Source organism: Heliconius melpomene, chromosome 11 (genome assembly GCF_056956725.1).
Source record: "Heliconius melpomene rosina isolate 202511_hmr_F chromosome 11, ASM5695672v1, whole genome shotgun sequence".
NCBI classification, from domain to species: Eukaryota; Metazoa; Arthropoda; class Insecta; order Lepidoptera; family Nymphalidae; genus Heliconius; species Heliconius melpomene.
The window spans coordinates 12315322-12332109 of record NC_140399.1 but is presented as its reverse complement, the minus strand read 5'-3'; the positions used below and the strand labels follow the sequence as shown (position 1 = coordinate 12332109).

The 16788-nt window shown below is 38.6% G+C and overlaps 1 protein-coding gene across 1 annotated transcript; it reads left to right on the top strand.

The window, feature by feature from the left end:
- Positions 1–15366: 15366 nt before the first annotated feature.
- On the top strand, positions 15367–16398 carry LOC146534996 (uncharacterized). The gene has a single exon (XM_085192457.1). The coding sequence runs from the start codon at positions 15367–15369 to the stop codon at positions 16396–16398; it is 1032 nt and encodes a 343-aa protein (XP_085048583.1).
- The last annotated feature ends 390 nt before the right edge of the window (positions 16399–16788 follow it).

Sequence of the window (16788 nt, the reverse complement as noted above, 5' to 3'; positions counted from 1 at the left end):
CTTAGTGGATGTCCAGATTATGAACGTAAATATCTGTCCAAATTTCACGTTTCTACCATCAGCAGTTACGGCTGTGCGTGCGTCTTACCTCAGTCAGTGAGGACAAGTCCTTTTATATATATAGACTAGATTTACTAAAGAAAATGCTAAAACAATTGATAGAATTTATTATGCTTTTATTTTTTTCATATCAAATGTAAACAAATAAAATGTAAAAAGGTACACTACCTACAGTGATTAATCATATTAGAATTACATCTTTCCGAAGACTTGTATTACTTGAGTTATTAATAATTTTGTATATTTTTAAGCAATCTTTAATTCTCCATATGAAAATATACAGATGTGCCACAAGATTGTTGTATTAAAGAATTCATTTGAGCCTAATCTTTGAAACTTTTTTGTAACGTAATGGTGAATTAATTCAATATGTATAAATATAGGCGTTAATCTATGGCTGTGTTTCACTTAAGATATTAATTCTTTGCACGATATAATATTTTTATCTTTAATAAATAGTAAGTCCACCTTTTTTATTATTTTATTCATTAAATAAAATAGGATGTGTAAATAAATTATAATATGAACGTGTTGCATTTTATTTTGAACCTTTAAACCTTATTAAATAAGTAGTTCAGTATCTGTTTAATATCAATTAATATATTATTTATATAGACTTTATATTAAACAACGACTGTATAATATTTTAAATCACGTAATTATTTGTATAAAATAATAAAATTTTAATATTTAACAAAGATTCAAAGAGCCACGTTGACCTCGATATAGAGATTAACTCGACTCACGTTGAGAGGATAAATGAGGACAGGCAATGACACTGAATCTATTAAAACTTGAGGCTGGTAATTCAAAGAATACGTCAATTTTAATAGTACAAATTACAAATCAACTCAAGTAAAAGTACAAGTTTAATCTCCAATCGGTGATTAAAGATTAAAGCGTATCATAGAATTCTTATTGTAAGTAAAAAGTAGTGTGTAAAATAAATATAATTGCTTGCATAAGTACTTGAAGAAAGAGTAAAGATATACGACCTAAAAATATACTCTCTATGGAATTACGAGTAACTTGGTGGCCGCCTTGGATCATGTTATTTGTATTCCCGATACAAATTATCTGTAGTTCCATCGGGACGTGACAAAATGGCTAAATTAAAGGTGAGTACATTTTGTACATTGAATTTTTGGCGTTTATAAGAAGTCACAATACCGTGCGCCTGGCGAGCATCCAGAATGGCGGCTTGTCAATTTTTTTCCGCTTGATTTCTATTAAGGATAATTTAAAACTTTTATATTATTTATCTTTTACAATCCGCTCCCTCTCCTTATGTTTGGAAAATGGTGAGAGAACTAATTTTAACCTGAAATAATGGTTTAGTTGGTTAAGGAACAATATTATTACGGAAACAGATTTAAGTAAGCACAAGCATTTTACAAATAGTACGGAAATTCATTAAAGCCACTCAAGCGCTGTAATGATAGAAATAAAGGAAATTTGCTGAAAAGAAAAAATATAATTGGCTTAAATTTTTATTACGATTATTTATTTTCGGCCGTGTGATCCCGGCCTAGAATAGGATCACCCTGGTACTGATGGTGTCGTAAGAGGCGACTAAAGTACGTGTGGTAGAGTCACGTCGCCAGTAATGCCATCACGTTTGGGCAGACTTGACCGGATCATTACCAACCCCGGCATTTAAAACCGGCGTTAAGTAGTGGCTTTATGCCACTGCGTTTCGCATTAGGTAATGCCGGGCTCCGGAGCCCAACCCCCACCCCTCCCTGGAATATGAAAGCGGCACATAAAGAGAATCTACCCCAGGAGGGTACCAGCACCTCCGGTGCTGGAGAATCCCTCCCTGAGTCCTCAAGCTCAGGCTGCCCTTCGAATTCTGGGGAGGGCAACGTACCGCGCACAAGACCAAATTGCAAACAAGGCAAACGAGACGTACGCCCCACGGCAACCCCTACCACACTAAACGTGGACTTTTCCAATATCAGGGGTCTTCACTCCAATCTGAATGCCGTCCACCACCATCTTGAGACGGCACGGCCGGCCTTGTTATTTCTGACGGGGACTCAAATTGTCCGACCGAGCGACACAGCCTACCTCCAATACCGCGGCTATAAAATAGAACACAACTTTATGCCTCATGCCGGGGTCGCTGTGTACGTAAGGGAGGACCTGAGTTTCCGTCGTCTTGCTAATCTTGAAGGTCGGGACCTGTCGACTATCTGGCTCCGTGTTGACTCGGACGATCGAACCCGAGTCTACGCATGCCTTTACATGTCCCACAGTGGCAATGCGGAAACGGATCGGCTCATGGAGCACATGCAATCGGCCATCGACGATATGCTCTCACAGATCCCCTCTGCTGAGGTCGTGATACTTGTCGATTTTAACGCGCACAATGCCAGTTGGCTTGGATCACGCACCACCGACCACGCTGGGAGGGCCGTTTTTGACCTTGCTACGGCGAATGGATTGTCCCAATTGGTCGAGTCGCCTACGCGACTTCCGGACGTGGACAACCACAATGCCTCCTTGTTGGACCTTCTGCTGACTTCGCACCCGGAACAGTACCAGGTGGTCGTCGATGCTCCTTTGGGGTCTTCTGACCACTGCCTGGTACGGAGTGTCGTGCCCGTTCAGCGCGGCAGTCGAATAACACCCGCAACTCGTCGCGGCACTACAAGTCAGCAGATTGGGATGGGATGCGTACATTTTACTCATCTTATCCCTGGGGACCGGTTTGCTTCTCTTCTGATGATCCTAGTACCTGTGCCGCTGCTGTTGCCGACGTGGTTCTGCAGGGCATGGAACTTTACATTCCTAGCACTGTAGTGCCCATCGGTGGCAAGTCACAGCCTTGGTTTGATACGTCTTGCAAACTTGCTGCCCTTAGCAAACGCGAGGCATATCAAATCTGGGCCGAGGCACTGGTTACTAAGGATCCGAAGGTGAAAGCCTCAAAAAGAGAGTATAACCGGGCCTCTAGGTCCTTTAAGCGGCAAATTGCCAAAGCAAGGTCCCAGCATATCGCCAAAATCGGCGAGAAGCTTGAGAGCTACCCGTCCGGAACTCACCAGTTTTGGGCGCTCTCAAAGGCGGCACTCCTCAACTTCAGCCAGCCTTCGCTTCCGCCTTTGCACAGGGGGAATGACATCTTGGTCCATACGGCGAAGGAGAAAGCCGATCTCCTGGGCGCTCTCTTTGCCTCGAACTCGACTTTGGATGACCAAGGATCAACGCCACCGACCATCCCGCGGTGCCAGAGCTCAATGCCTGAGGTTAAGTTCAACCAAAAAGCTGTAAGGCGAGCTCAGTCCTTTTTGGACATCCATAAGTCGAGCGGACCAGATGGCATCTCCCCCTTAGTGCTTCGTTCTTGTGCTCCTGAGCTGACACCGGTGCTAACGCGTTTGTTTCGGCACTCTTACTCAGTCGGCGTAGTCCAGATTCATGGAAGAGCGCTCTTATCCACCCGATCCCGAAGAAGGGCGATGGATCCGATCCATCTAACTACAGGCCTATTGCCATCACCTCCCTACTCTCAAAAGTCATGGAGAGCATCATCAATAGCCAGCTCTTGGTTTATCTAGAGGATCACCGATTGATTAATGACCGTCAATATGGCTTCCACCATGGTCGCTCAACCGGTGATCTTCTGGTTTACCTTACCCACCGTTGGGCTGCGGCTATTGAAAGCAAGGGAGAGGGCCAGGCAGTTAGTTTGGACGTGGCGAAGGCCTTTGATCGAGTGTGGCATGGAGCGCTTCTTGCCAAACTTCCATCCTATGGGCTTCCCGAGAACTTATGCAGGTGGATCGCCAGCTTTCTCACTGGGCGCAGCATCAAGGTCGTTGTCGACGGTTTTTGCTCCAATCATATGCCCGTGAACGCTGGCGTTCCCCAAGGCTGCGTGCTGTCCCCCACGCTGTTTCTTCTGCATATCAATGACATGCTGGAAGATTCTAGCATTCATTGCTATGCAGATGACAGCACGGTGGACGCTGTTTACTCCGGCCGCGCAAGTCTTTCTCGGGAAAACGCTGAACAGTACCGAAATAAACTTGTGTCTTCTGTTGAGGCGTCCCTCGAGATTGTCTCTTCATGGGGTGAAAAGAACCTGGTCCAATTTAACCCCCTGAAGACACAGGTTTGCGCGTTAACCACTAAAAAAACCCCATTTATCGTATCGCCAGTCTTTCAGAATACTCCCCTTTTAGCCGCGCCCAGTATCAGCATATTGGGCCTTAATGTTTCGAGTGACTGCCAGTATCGCGATCATCTGGAAAGCAAGGCCAAGTTGGCCTCGAAGAAACTGGGGGTCATCAATAGAGCGAGACGGTACTTCACACCAAAACACCGATTGGCCCTATATAGGGCCCAGGTTCGGCCACACATGGAGTACTGTTCTCATCTCTGGGCTGGTGCACCCCAGTATCAGCTTGACCCATTTGATCGCATACAACGTAGAGCTGTTCGAATCATTAAGGACCCAGTAAGCTGTGAAAGGCTTGACACTTTGGCTCTGCGTAGAAACGTCTCCTCGCTGTGCGTTCTCTATCGCATTTTTCATGGTGAGTGTTCTGAAGAACTGTTCGACCTGTTACCTGCCGCCGAATTTTCCAACCGCACAGTACGTCACAAACTTAAATACCATCCACACCACCTGGATACGTGGCACTCCACTACTGTGCGGTTTCGTAGAAATTTCCTTCCACGCGCCACCGAACTGTGGAATGGCCTACCCGCGGCAGTGTTTCCAGGTCGGTACGATATGGGTACCTTCAAAAAGCGCGTCTATCTCCACCTTAAAGGCCGGCAACGCACCTGTAGCTCCTCCGGTGCTGCACGGGGTCGTGGGCGGCGGTGATCATCATCAGGTGACCCGAACGCTCGTTTGCCTTGTCCTTCTTCCATAAAAAAAAAAAAAAATAAAATAAAAAAAAAAAAAAAAAAAAGATTATCTTGTTAAGTCTACATTATCTTATTTGTTACCGTATTTACAAACCATTATAAATTTTGTACTACGTCCTGACTTTTTCCCCAAATCTCTTTCTGGTAGTATAATTAAAATTTTCTTTTATGATATAATGAGCATAAAATTAACATTAATTTTGTAACATAATTTGCTATGTTTATAAATAATAATGGCTTTATGTCTGTACAACTAGTTGTTTTTAGGATTACGTACCTCAAATAAAAAAAATTAAACCATTATATTTTTCTGTCAAGACCGTTTACCGTATAATCACGTGAAGGTTTTAAGCTGAAATCTAGCTAAGCGAAAGATACGAATATTTATGCATTATAGTAGCAGTTATGAAAATTACAGTATAAATAAAGGAAACAAAATCTGAAAACTGAAAACTATAAATACTTCATAGAAAAAATTATACAAATTTATAATTGTAGTACATCATCATACAAAACGACTGCAAACTTAAGTTTATCAACTTTCATAAATTGTATATCCCGTCGATTTACAAACCTGAAACTGGTACGAAACCCTCAATAGGTTAGACTGACTCACAATTAATTGGTTTTTTAATTATTCAAGCATGTAGTCAAGAAAATATACAAAACTAAATATATAAGTCTTCCTTAAACAAGGACAACACAATATTAACAAAAAGGGAAAATATGTATAGAAAAGCTATGTACCATCTTTGTTTGTCGCAAAAGGCTTCTGGGTTATAAAGAAGAGAAAAACCGAATGCTAAAAAATTAAATAATAAAATAAGTACAAAATTTTGCAGTGTCTGTTTAATCCTGCACTCATTTTTTATATAAATTGTGTGGAAGAAAGTCTCACAATTAGATTGCGACACCAGAGGGCCGTAGAGGTCCCTCGTCAGCCTTCTCTGCATTTAATTTGGCTGTATTTTTTCTTTAAGCTTTTAATTTTTTTTTAATTCCTATGGGAGCGTAGCGACTGAATGTAATATAACGTTAAATTAAAATTCAGCTATCTAATGTAGGGTCACGAACGATGTTTTATGACGCATAGTCAATCTACTTTAAAGGGAAAATTAAAATTAAGTCATTTTGAGACCAATATTGCCGCAGGAGCACAAATATGCGACAGCAAACATGACAGAAATATTTAATATTTTCATTAACGCCGCAAAGCGCGGCGTTTAGTTTCACCATTTAGCACACAATACTTCCAAAATTCGGTGAAAAGTAGGGAACGTAAGTGTCTGGGTGAATGGGAAAACAGTGACTTAACACTAGGTTACCAAGTTCCCTTTGGCTATCTTGCTATGTCCAGGCCTTGTAGTATCACTTTCCTATCCATCTGTGCGTTTGTCAATATCATTTGTCTCAAGATCACGTCCACGTGAAAAAAAAGACCTTTATTTCAATATTATACCTCCAGGTATAACATTGAAATAAAGGTCTTTTTGGTCTTGAATTTTTGATATATTGGCCCAGTTGGCCATTTTTTTGTTATATAAACGTAACTATAAAATTGAGAAATTGAAAACGATCGTCTACGGTTTTACTTTGTCCCATATTACATCACCTACTTGTAATAAATTAACATTAGTACAAGTTTTGCATAACAATAAAACTTGTATTATTGTGGAGAGACGATGCACAGCATCTGTGAGAGGGCGCTGTATACTTCCCTTTGATTATCCAATGATTTTCACTTCCGGTTGCTGTCTTCGACTAATCAGCGATCGCCGGAAGTCACGTGGTCTCAGGTGGTAGGGCGCCGGAACGTATAATAGGCGACACTACGCTTCTTACGTCATAGCAGATTCTCACCAGGAGCCTTAAAATGATGCTGTGCATCGTCTCTCCACAATAATACAAGTTTTATTGTTATGTAAAACTTGTACTATTATTTGGGATGTGACGATGCTGTGAGAGACGTGTTTATAACTCCTGGTGACCACGCACGACGCTATGTGATCTAAATCAGAATGATTGTATAAACTGATTCTGATACATTCAGATAAATTGATCTGTAAAACCACAAAAAACATGAGTAACATTGTTTTATTTATAAGCAAATTGTTAATTGCTTAATTTTTTAATTCAATTAATAATCGCTCTGCCGGAAGCTGAGCCAAAATAATCTAACTTCAATTATTAGATTTACTTATAATTTGCATACAAACAAATTTTAAAAGATGATCCGCAACTCGCTGATAAGCATGAGTAGGAAAGTAAGCTCGCATAACCGTCAAAATAATAAAGCTAGACGTGCTCACTTCTTTTGATAATAATTTAATTACCTGTTTATAGTGATTAATAAATTATATAGAGATATAATTAGTATATTGCAGGAGGCAGCTATAGCCAGTTACAAAACAGTTCTAAACAATAAGAAAAAATATGTTACAGGGTGGAACAAACATGTAAGGCCATTTCATGTAGCGGCTCGGCAATGCTTTCAGTCTTGGGTATGGGCGGGTAAGCCAACCTATGGAATGTTTTATGAAAAAATGCATTACGCGCGTAAAGCCTTTAAAAATAAACTTAAATGGTGTCAGGATAAAGAACAGCAAATTAAAATGGATATACTGGCAACAGCATATAAAACTAAGAACTTCGGTAAATTTTGGCGCTTTACTAATGGACTGAATGCACGGCCGAGTCGGGCCGTGGAGGTGGGGGGAATTAGCGGCTTTGAAAATATAGCGAATATGTTTAGGAATGAATTTGCAATAAAACCAAATAATGTCTTATGTAAGAGTGACACTAAAGACATCGTGAACAGTGATAAAGACTTGTTTATTTTTACTCTTAATGAGATTAATAAAGTATTGCAGGGTTCTAAAAGGGGAAAATCACCAGGTCACGATGGCTTGAGTATTGAGCATTTGAGGTACGCTGGTGTACATCTCCCCAGTGTCCTCAAGTTATTGTATAATCTCTGCTGTAGACATAGATATCTCCCAGATGATATGTTACGAACAGTTGTAGTACCTATTATGAAAAATAGAACAGGTGACGCGGCAGATAGGGCGAATTACAGGCCGATATCTTTAGCCACAATCACTGCTAAGGTGCTGGACGGTCTGCTTGATGCTCGTTTAAATAAAGCACTTAAATTACACGATGCACAATTTGGTTTTAGGCCTAAACTTTCAACTGAAAGTGCGATATTGTGCCTCAAGCAGACAGTTCAGTACTATACTGAGCGGAAAACGCCAGTATTTGCCTGTTTTTTGGACTTGTCTAAAGCTTTCGATCTCGTACCATATGAAATACTGTGGAAGAAGTTGAAATCACGCTCTAGTCTAAATTCTCACTTAATTGACCTATTTAAATATTGGTATAATAATCAGACAAATATAGTTAAGTGGGGTAATGCGTTTAGTGACCCGTACAAATTGAAGTGTGGGGTAAGACAGGGGGGCCTTACATCACCTAGGCTATTTAATTTGTACATAGACCCACTAATTGAGAAACTGAACAGAGCTGGAGTAGGGTGTTCAGTCGATGGCATTTCCATAAACAATATAAGTTATGCAGATGATATGGTTTTATTGAGTCCGTCAGTCAGTGGGCTTAAAAAATTACTGAAAATTTGTGAAGAATGGGCGGAGGTGAATGGGCTCAGGTACAATAGTAAAAAGAGCGTCTTTCTTTTGTTTAGAGGAAATATAAAAAATACTAATTATAAGCCAAATTTCGAATTAAATGGTGTTCCGCTTAAGCAAGTACCTGAGTACAAATACCTCGGCCACATTGTAACCGAACGTCTGATTGACGATAGTGATATGGAGCGGGAGCGCAGGGCGTTGTCAGTTAGAGGAAACATGTTAGCGCGTAGATTCACACATTGTACATTACAAGTAAAGTTAGCCCTATTTCGAGCCTACTGCCTATCTTTTTACACTTGCAGCCTGTGGTCTAACTTTACTCGGCGAAGCTACAACGCCTTGCGTGTCCAGTACAACAATGTGCTGAGGGCGGTGCTAGGGAGGCCTCGTCATTGCAGTGCGTCAACGATGTTTGCAGAGGCAGGTGTTGATGATTTTTACGCAATCATTCGGAAGCGGGTCGCTTCTGTAATAGGTAGATTCACGAGCAGCACTAACACTCTCCTCAGCACATTGGCATGTAAAATGGAAGGCCCGCTATGGAGGCACTGGAATAATATCCATGTTAATACAAACAAAACTATAAATAATAAATAATATCAATTACTAACGTAGATTAAGCAAATGTATACTAACAAAATTTTATATGGATTATGGATGTCCGAAATAAAGATTTATTATTATTATTATTATTATATAAGTATTCATTATTATTCATGAAGCCCTTGCGTAGCCTCACCTCTAAGTTACACAACAAAATTGTTACCTTTTGTAGCCTGTTTCCGGTGGTCTAGCTAGTTTTCCTAACCTAGAAAAACATTTTTCTTAGGATGACACCACCGTCTCTAGAGCGTAATTTTCGACAGGTCACCTGTTTCACCAAAATATTTCTAAACGAAATATGATGTTAGAAGTACGAGCAGGATCGAAATGACAATGAAAATGTCGTCCGGTCTATTGGAAACCATCTCCGGCTCAGACAGCGGGTCGTAGATAGAACCGGCAACCAACTCCATACTTCCTTTTTTAACAACTATAATAAATTTATAGTAAGTAGACGCGTTCTAGAGTGGACACCACGCCTTGACAAGCGTAATTAAAGACGTCTTCCCGCTAGATGGGGTGACGATGTCCGCAAGGTGGCGGCAACGGCCGAATGCAGAGAGCCGAAGATCGAGCCCAGCGGCGCGCCATTGGAGAGGCCCACGTCCAGCAGTGGACGAGGACAGGCTGATGATGATGATGATGAAGTAGTTACCCAAGTTAATTTTTACCTTGTAATTGATGCCATTAGTACAACATATTTATAACACTAGAGTATTTAATAGAATGCTCTATAAAATATTATGTACTTAGCCCAATAATATATTCTTATACTGGTCAAACCTTTGAACGCATTTGTAAAATTTAAGACTTGATTTCATTATCATATACTTTGAGTATTACAACTTCACAAAAGCATCAATGAATGCTTACCCGATCCGCAACCAGACCGACAATTCATGATATGAATGTCCTATCTGCTACTTAGGTACAGTTTTGAAGCAAACTGGATTTGATATACGATGCGTTAGAAAATGCGAGTTTATGAGCTCATTAGTTTTTCAACAAAATTCAGGCCGACTAATGATTATATCATTCTTCGAAGTGTAATAAAGTTATAAGTAATTGATACTACTATACATTTACATATAAAGTTATCAATTTTATGATATTTCAATTATCGCTTCTTAGCTGTATTTTAGAACTACCATAGTTCACTTTCTGAAATTCGCTTTTAGGAGCAACTTCACAGTGTCAAAATATACGATTTAAATACAGATGTACTCAATTTAAACGTCCGACTTCCCCGGACTTAATGATGTCGTAGACATCCAACATGGTCTCTGCCATATTGGAGTTGTGACTACGTGTACACCTCGCTAGCCAGGTTCAGTTTATGCAAAACTCATGGCAATATGCGGCGGAATATCTACGTTACGCACGTGGATATCGCCAAGGTATATATGTAACTACCTTTACACAGCCCTCATGTCCCATGAAGACGATTATTTTCATTAGCTTTCCCCAGCTTTGGAACCAAAGTTACAAAAAACGAATGAAACTTCTTGATAGTCTTTTTTGCAGTATTATTGATTATCATACTTTATGGTATCCAACAACTTAGTAATAAAAGGTTGTCGTCTGTAATTCTCGCATTTCATATTTTTTTTCATATCTAACAACTTCAGTAATAAGCCGCTCAACTGGCGACTTTAATTTGGTCTTGATTTGCCTTCTGAATTATTTAGCTGCCTTCTTTTCCTCCTTCTCCTGCTTCTTACTCTTGCTAGATGCAAATTTTACTTCTTTTTCCAAATACTAACATCAGTCGCCGTCGCATTTTCTAGCTGGATTCTTTTCTTCTAGATGGATTATAGATTTCTTCCACTACATCAGCTTCAATTCTGATGGCTACTCGAATGCACCACAGGGATGTACGGTATCTATTATATAGTACGTCAGCTATAAAATACTTTTGCCGCGGCACTCGCGGGGATGTGCACTCACTTGCACGAGGGTAATGCCAAATTATCCCAAAGAAACTTTCGGCGACTTTTTATAATACTTGAACCCGCTATTTTAGTCAGTTTTTTAATTTAGTTTTGACACATTGCTTCTTTTTATCCATTACTCAACCATCCATATCCTATTGGTTTGCCTTATCAGTTGTAGAACGTGAGTCGAACCATTTTCTATCCTTGCTTTCTCGAACCGCTTGAAAATTCTTATTGGATAAAGCCAGAGACGATATGGAGAATGCTCATTATTAAGTCGAAAAGAGTTTTCAGAGCCCCCAAACCATCTACACCCGTTTCCGATATACCCATAGGCAGCCTCCGTATTTCTTAACACCATGTATACAGGAGAATACGGTTACATTTAAATAAAATTATTAACAATCATGCAACACCCTTGTACTAAGTTCTGGGCTTGTGTTACCCGTCGGCGGGTTCTCACTCCATACTTCCGATATCCGGTATGCACTGATACTTGACAATTGCTAATGTATAATTAAACGTGCTAGAGTTTCATACTCAACGCATGCTTCTCAATTTTTTTGATGCATGTACGGTTGACGAAGGTTTAACTGCTTCAAATAATCTTGGAAAAGGATTATTGGTGGCATGGAGGTAAATGGCTAGATGCATTCCCGCGATTAAGCCGGGAAGGGCCTACGGAGCCCAAACCATCAGCCACTGCCTCCGATACGCTCAGAGGCAGCCTCCTTATAACTGCCCCCCTCCCGTACAATTGAGAGCATTAAAATAGTACCGAGCTTTTTTAAATTCTAATGTACGGATAAATGCACTTTAAATAGTTGGACATACCTTATGTCAAGTAATAGCCCGAGTCCCTCTTAAGGCAACTAAGATAAGGTGACTGGCTAGAACTTTTGCCGAAGAGGCCATACAGAAGATCCCGTGATTGCTAAATACTATGGAGCCCATTGCTAAATGTTATGACGTTCACAGCGATGGCAGTAACCATGAATAAGCAGCAAATCCACAATTCTTTTATCCTCACTCCTCCAGGATTGAGAAAATGAACCTCCGATATTCCGTGTTTGAAACACTTTTCCTGCCAGGAGGCTTTGAAATTGTCTTCGAATCCTTGTGTCTAATTCTTCCGAGTATTCGCCTGCAATTGTCAAAAGAAGCCAAAAGAAAGTCCCACGCAGATTTATCCATTGTTATTCGTTAACTCGCTTAGGATACGCTCCCAGCGATTATAACATTTTTATATATGTCGCAGAATAAGGTGGTTGGGACCGGAGCTTGTTCCGATCCCATTTCTGATTGTCATTGATCGGTGTCACGTCAGAGTGACAGGCAACGCCATCTGGTTTTGACAACTGGCAACTATTAAATAATCCGCTTCCCTGATATATATGAGAATTTTTTTTTTTTTTATATATTTGATAACTCGCTCAGGATACGCTCCTAACGAATTTATCGTATTTAAACGAAGGTAGTATATTAATGGGATCCGGTTCCGGTGGTTAATAATTGACAGCGTCAAGATTACCAACATAAGTTCCGGTTGACGAATCTAAAACAATATGTCGGAAGAAATGTCAATGTCAACATTATATAGCATGATGAAGCAAGAAATGGAGAAACAAGCTAATCTTATTACTGCTAATACGGATAAAATTATGTTATCTATTGATGAGAGAATTAAACCATTAATAGAAGAAAATCAGAATCTTAAGATAGAAATTGAAGTACTCAATAAAAAAGTGACTACATTGGAAGATATGAACAAAAAGAATAACATTATAATACATGGGATGAGGGAATCCGAAACGAATTATTTACAATTATACAATAATATTAAGCAGTTTTTCAAAAAGTAGATGTTAATATAGAAAAATACGATATTAATAAAATGCATAGAATTGGAAAAAATAAAATAGACAAAGTGAGACCAGTGCTGATCTCTTTTACTAGTTACAACAAGAAAGCTGAAGTAATGAGAAACAAGAAAAAAGTTACTGAGGACATTTATATAACAGAAGATTTTTCCAAAGAAACCATACAGAAGCGCAAAGAATTACTACCACAGCTAAAGGAAGAAAGGAAGAAGGGAAACGAGGCCTACATATGGAATAACAAACTAATAGTAAAATCTAGGGAAAATGAGAAAAGGAAAAGAGACAACTCAACATCTCCCGGTGGGAACCTACAACAACAAGAAAAAGTAAAAACTATAATAGCTCCTGCTAAACTTCTACGAACAGATCCATTTGCCTACATGCGTTCCCGATCACACTCCCTAACTGAAAAAACAACTCCTAATATGTAGGAATCACTAGACACCGGTAATCAAGCAAAAATAAACAACAAAAACCTCCAATTAAAAGAAAATCTCCCCAAGCCGGTTGGTCACCGTGGGGTTAGAGACCATTACCCCTCAAAAGACCCTACACTGGGAATCAAAACTAAAAAAAGTAACTGTAAAAATAACAATAACAATATTTTCATTGCAACATTGAACACAAGGTCATTAAAAACATAAGAAAGATTATACGAGCTAGATTTTGCATTACAACGGATAAAGTGGGATATTATAGGTTTATCTGAAATACGAAGATCAGAAGAACAAATACAGGAATATGATAACTATATATTCTACTTTAAAAACATTACTCCAGGACTGTATGGAATTGGTTTTATAATAAAAAAACATCTTAAAAATAATATATCCAGGATATTATTGGTACTAGCGACCCCCTTGCGGCTTCGCCCGCTTTTACTACTGGATTATTCATATAATTTATGTTTGCAAAGCACTTAAGATAATGTGAAAATTAATTAAACTCTAATGCAACCCGCATTTTCGTAGTTCCAATAAGGATTTTCCAATTGTTTTACTCGGCAAGGATTTTTTAGTAGGTACCGTAATTTTAAATCTGTGCTACTAATCTTTTTAAGTACTTATTAAAATATATTTACTATACATATATATTTACTATTTTTAAACGGAAGAAATTATAAACAAAAGCCTTCATACTAATAACTACTACAAAAAATATGAAACCAAATATATCGCGCTGAAATAATACATTCAACTCCAATCATCCAATACGTGCAAACGCATCTAAATCTTCGTTGCTATGCCTCTATAGCGGGCGGGTTTTTTTTTCGAGCTTGTGGTTAATGCTGAAGAGGGTATTCTGTCCCTGATGAAAAGCAAGCACTATGTGGCTGCCTGTGAGGAAAATTAAATAGAATGCATTGGCCGGGAATCGAACCCGGGCCGCCCGCGTGGCAGGCGAGCATTCTACCACGGAACCACCGATGACTGCTCATGACGCGCTTGTATAAGCAAAACGTCGCGGAGCGCGTTTCGCAGCAAGGATGTTTTGATATTGTAACAACTTCTAAAGTACTTATTAAAATGAAAAAACAGTAAAAGACAGTTTTGATCTACATTAAATGGCCAACATAACTAATATACTTATTTATATGCTGAGAGTAAGGGATAAGTAAAACTTAAGTCGGCACAGCTGATGAGTCAACGGCGAGATGTGTCAACAATTAAATGCGTTTTTCTCTAAAACTATTCGCAATTTCGAAATAGTGTAAAAAGCAAATTTTATCTTAGTTTAACGTAGAAAATTAATAAAGTATTTTAAAGGATAAGGATTAATACCATTATGGAAAAATATCCCTCACAATAAAAAATATATTGAAATTGCTATTTTTAGACAGAAATATGATCACTACACGTTATCCTTAAAAGATAAAAATATGCTGTCGCGGACTTTTTTGTAGATCTTATTAAGAGGAACAATACTCCAGTACATTATTTTCATGTAGTACTTACCATTAAAGCAGCGCATGCGCGAAAGTGTCCCAATGGGTAGGACTTTAGACACATTTATCGTATTTATGTTAATTTACATAAGAATGTACAAATAATAAACTATATATAAACCTTCCCTGAGAAATACTCGACCTAATGGTGAAAACCGCATAAAAATTCGTTGGGTGGTTTAGAAGAAGAAGAGTTAGAAAGTTCAGACAGACACGAAAAGCGACTTTGTTTTATAAGATATAGGATTTCAGATAGAATAGCAATTTTAAATATTAAGTTACCCGAACATAAGCAACCTATTTCAATAGTTCAGGTATACGCTCCAACAGAACATGCTGAAGAAGAACAAAAAGACCTATTCTACCAAAAATTAAAGCAAGCAATGGAACAAGTATACAAAACAGTAATAATAATGGGAGACCTAAACGCCCAAATAGGTAAAAGGAATAAAAATGAAGACTACTGTCTGGGACCTTATTCATTTGGAAAGCGAAATAACAACTGTCAAAGGCTAATAGAATTTGTCCAGGAATTCAACTTAAGGGTCATGAATAGTTATTTCAATAAAAAAAACAGCAGGAAATGGACGTGGATATCACCAAATGGAAGAGTCAAGAACGAAATTGACTTCATAATCACAAACAAACCAAAGCTATTTATTGATGTAGGTACTATAAACCAACTAGAATTTAACACAGATCACCGTATGCTTCGTGGAACACTATCAACTACCAATGTAAAGCAATCTAGAAAACTTTTGGCGAGCACTAGAGGAATAGTGGAACTACCACTACCAGACACAGTCTTGTCTTCTCTGGAACTTACACTACAAGATAAAATTCAACAAATTCATACAATACAAGAAAAATATGATATCTTGGAGAACCAACTAAAATCAGTTGAAAATGATGTCCATGTAACAAAATCAGCAAAAGATAAAATAGGAGGGAAAGCAAGAGATCTAATATTACTGAGACATAGTAAAAGGCAACAAAAACCAGTAGATAGGAATGAAATAGCAAAATACTTTACTTTACTTATACTTCCTACTATGACTTACGGATGTCAAACATGGGCTTTAAAATTACAAAATGTACAAAAACTTCAAGTATGTCAGCGCAACATGGAAAGGAGCATGCTTAATATCAAGAGAAAGGACAAAGTTAAAATTAATGTTATTCGCCAGAAAACAAAGACTGTAGAAGTATCTTACAAAATTAAAAAGCTGAAATTGAAATGGGCAGGGCATCTAATCAGAAACAAAACCAACAAATGGGCAAAACAGGTGGCAGAATGGTACCCAAGAGAGGGTAAGAGAAAAAGAGGAAGACCTTCGAAAAGATGGGATGAGGACCTAAAATTAGCTGCGGGTACATTGTGCCCGTGGGTTGTTGTGTTGTTGTATTGTGTGGGTTGTGGGTACAAAATTAATAAAGTATTTTAAAGGATAAGGATTAATACCATTATGGAAAAATATCCCTCACAATAAAAAAAATATTGAAATTATTATTTTTAGACAGAAAAATGATCACTACACGTTATTCTTAAAAGATACGAATATGCCGTCGCAGACTTTTTTGTAGATATTATTAAGAGGAACAATACTCTAGTACATTTTTTTCATGTAGTACTTACCATTAAAGCAGCGCATGCGCGAAAGTGTCTCAACGGGTAGGACTTTATTCATATTTATCATATTTATGTTAATTTACATAAGAATGTACAAATAATAAACTATATATAAACCTTCTACGAAAAATACTCGACCTAATGGTGAAAACCGCAACAAAATCCGTTGGGTGGTTTAGAAGAAGAAGAGTTAGAAACAACAGAC